The sequence below is a fragment of the Micropterus dolomieu genome, linkage group LG19, assembly GCF_021292245.1.
Source record: "Micropterus dolomieu isolate WLL.071019.BEF.003 ecotype Adirondacks linkage group LG19, ASM2129224v1, whole genome shotgun sequence".
NCBI classification, from domain to species: Eukaryota; Metazoa; Chordata; class Actinopteri; order Centrarchiformes; family Centrarchidae; genus Micropterus; species Micropterus dolomieu.
This window is the reverse complement of record NC_060168.1, coordinates 16,618,184-16,621,451: the sequence shown is the minus strand read 5'-3', so window position 1 is coordinate 16,621,451 and position 3,268 is coordinate 16,618,184. Positions and strand designations below refer to the sequence as shown.

General features: G+C 44.7%; 1 protein-coding gene across 2 annotated transcripts in view; it reads right to left on the bottom strand.

Annotated features, from left to right (window-relative positions):
* The window catches only part of LOC123957473 (protocadherin beta-15-like), a 38,157-nt gene that overhangs the window by 4,539 nt on the left and 30,350 nt on the right, over positions 1–3,268 (bottom strand). For both annotated transcript variants that reach the window (XM_046030302.1, XM_046030301.1), the window contains exon 2: positions 3,001–3,268. In XM_046030302.1, coding sequence (XP_045886258.1) covers positions 3,001–3,268 — 268 coding nt within the window. The remainder of the gene's footprint in view (positions 1–3,000) is intronic.

Genomic DNA, 3,268 nt, shown 5'->3' with positions numbered 1-3,268 from the left:
GATTCTCTAATAGCAGCTCGAATTTAAGAACACATGAAGGCTTTTCTCCGCAATGCTCCTCTCTGTCTATTCTTTCCGCAACGACTAAATCCCCGCTTTGAAGGTTGATCCCGCAATATTGTCTTTCGTTTCCTTCCATGTCAACACGAGCTTTGCGAGCAGATAGTCTGCCCACCTCCAGTCCGAGATCCTTGGCGACATTCCCAATAACAGATCCGCGCTTCAGCTCCTCCTGTACAGAATAGCTCAGGTCTCCGTGTGCGTGGTGCACCACAACAAAGAAAAAGACAAAGCCAAAGCTTTGAAGAACGCCCTGTCTGTTCATCATCCTCAGACCGCACTACACAAATTAAAACACGATAGTTTAAACCATTAAAATGCCCTAATCGATCAATATGTGTTCCTTCCAAGCATTTGTCGTCTTTGTTGAAGGCTGTACAGAACACAGGGCTGGTCGATCCCAATAGTGGGTGGTGCGCAAAGCAGGCTGAACGTTTGACTCCTTCGCTGGTCTATACTGACACCGTGAGTAAAAATGAAATATAACAGTTTTACAGAAGAGATGGAAAATCCCTTAACACATTATCTGGTGGTTTGACCTTCATGTTTCAATAAAAACACATTTTAATAATGTATTTAAAATTCTAATGAACCACTATCCCGTTGTCTTACTTTTGTTTAAGTAAAAAGACATGCTTGTTCGCTGTGATATAATGCGTTATAAACACGACTATATCTCCCCCTGAAGTAATCCACCTTAAGTTTTTCATATTGATTTGCCAGCAGCCATGCTAATGTAAACTCTTCTATTGCTGATTAACTGAAGCTAAGCAGGTTTCGGCTTGGCCAGTACCTGGATGGGAGACCTCCACTGGCACTAACAATAAGATCCCAATGCCCCAGTGCAGTGATAGGAACACTACAGTCCCACTACTGTAGTCCTTCGGATGAGATGTTCAACCGAGGTCCTGTGGTCACTAAAGATCCCATGGCACTTCTCGCAAAGAGTAGGGGGTTCCCCGGTGTCATGGCAAAATTCCCATTTTGGCTTTTGCCATCTAATCATCCCCCCTAGTAATTGGCTCAATGTTTCTCTGCCTCAAGCTGATGTGTGGTGAGAGTTCTGGCGCTAAATGGCTGCAGTGCATCACCCAGGTGGGTGCTACACATCGGTGGTGGTTCACTTCACTGTGAAGCGCTTTGAGTATCTAAGATAAAGCGCTATATAAATCCATCCATCCATCGTCAACCGCTTTTCCTGCTTACAGGGTCGCGGGGGACTGGAGCCAATCCCAGCTAACATCGGGCGAAAGGCTTGTTACACCCTGGACAGGTCGCCAGTCCATCACAGGGCCACACATAGACAAACAACCACTCACACTCACATCCACACCTAAGGACAATTAAGGGTCACCAGTCAACCTAAGCCGCATTTCTTTGGATGGTGGGAGGAAACCGGAGCACCCGGAGAGAACACACATGGACACGGGGAGGACATGTAAACTCCACACAGAAACCCACGACCTTCTTGCTGTGCAGCGACAGTGCAAACCACTGCACCACCGCGCCGCCCGCGCTATATAAATGTAATTTATTATTGTTATTATTATTCCTAATAGTAAGGCAACATGCACCAAATGTTAAAAGATGTTTTAACACCGATCATGCCCTTAAGTGTTGCACGCTAAAAACTCGACTATCGCTTTGAAACTCGTATCTGTCTCCCTCTGCCGCTCTCTTTATTTCTCTCTCAATAAAATAGAAAAGATTCCAATATTTTTTCTTGTGAAACATGCCAAAATCGGCCTCAAGTTTCCACTATAATCCACTTGAATCAAATAACAAAGTCTACATAAAATATTCCAGTGCGTACAAACACAACGCAACAAGCGTACGACAGCATCCCTTTTATGTTGCATTGGTCGAAAAAGCATGTTTATGACTTGAACATGAACTATGGGATTAAAAAATAAATAAATATATGGAAAAGAATATTTCTTACACAGAATAAGTATGTGAAGAACAGTACATGGGAGAAATCTCTTAATGAAGAACTTAGAAACATGAAATGTTACTCACTGACAGAAAATAACTTTCACTCATTCCACTGCTGAGAACTTTTCTCATGTTTTTAGAGTAAGTGTACTACAGATCTCAAATGTTAATTACTAAATGGGAAAGACATGTCTCAGGAGCAAACAACAGCAAACATCATAAGAGCAAAAGCGAAGTTCAGCACCAAGGACAGAGACAAAAACAACAGGCTGCAACTCAACCCAAAAAGACACTTGAGCAGAGACGCTGATGCAGTGTTAAAGACCGGTTTTGGGGAAAGGGGGCGACAAAAAGATCAACAGCCTCTACTGGACAGACCAGAAAATATGAAAAAACTCACCTAAACTTATGGTGCATTATGACGCTCAATGTCAATTTAGAAACAAGTGAAACTAACAATGTACTAAAGCATCCGGAGGAAATCTTCGTCCGGATGACGAAGGTGTGAATAAGTCATAGGATATGTGACATCGGTTCCTACCTCAGGAGAGTCATCACAATCCCCAAACGAATCTGCAAAGTCTGTCGGACTTTTCCTCAGAGTCTGGTCAGCAGGCAGTGTGTTGTCATTGTAAGATGACACGAACTTAAAGTCACTGGTCCTAGAACCCGTTGTCAGGTAGGCGTCATAATTGTAAGTGCTGCGTAAAGTTCCTGTGCCGTCAACATCTGCGTAATTAGGAGGGAGATAAGCGCTGGGGATGGCGACTGCTCCATCAAACAACAGTCTGGGCTTTCTCCTGCGACAAAACCTCACACCCAGGATGATGATAATGAAGGTCAGGAAAAAGGTGGACACAGACACCAGCGCGATGATCAGGTATGACGTCAGCTTGGAGTTCTTCTCATCATAAGAAATATCCTTCAGTTCTGGCACCTCAGCCAAGTTATCAGAAATAAGTAAATACATGGAGCAGGTGGCAGAGAGAGAGGGCTGTCCGTTATCTTTCACTGCCACAATAAGGTTCTGTTTCATGCTGTCAGACTCAGAAATGTCCCGCTGGGTCCTGATCTCTCCGCTGTGGACACCGATAGTGAAAAGTCCCGGATCGGTGGATTTGACTATATGATAGGACAGCCAGGCGTTCTGTCCGGAGTCCGCGTCCACCGCTATCACTTTGGACACCAGAGAGCCTCCGTGTGCAGCTTTGGGGACCAGCTCGGTCATGAAGGAGTTGCCCTCCGGGGCGGGGTACAGTATCTGAGGAGAGTT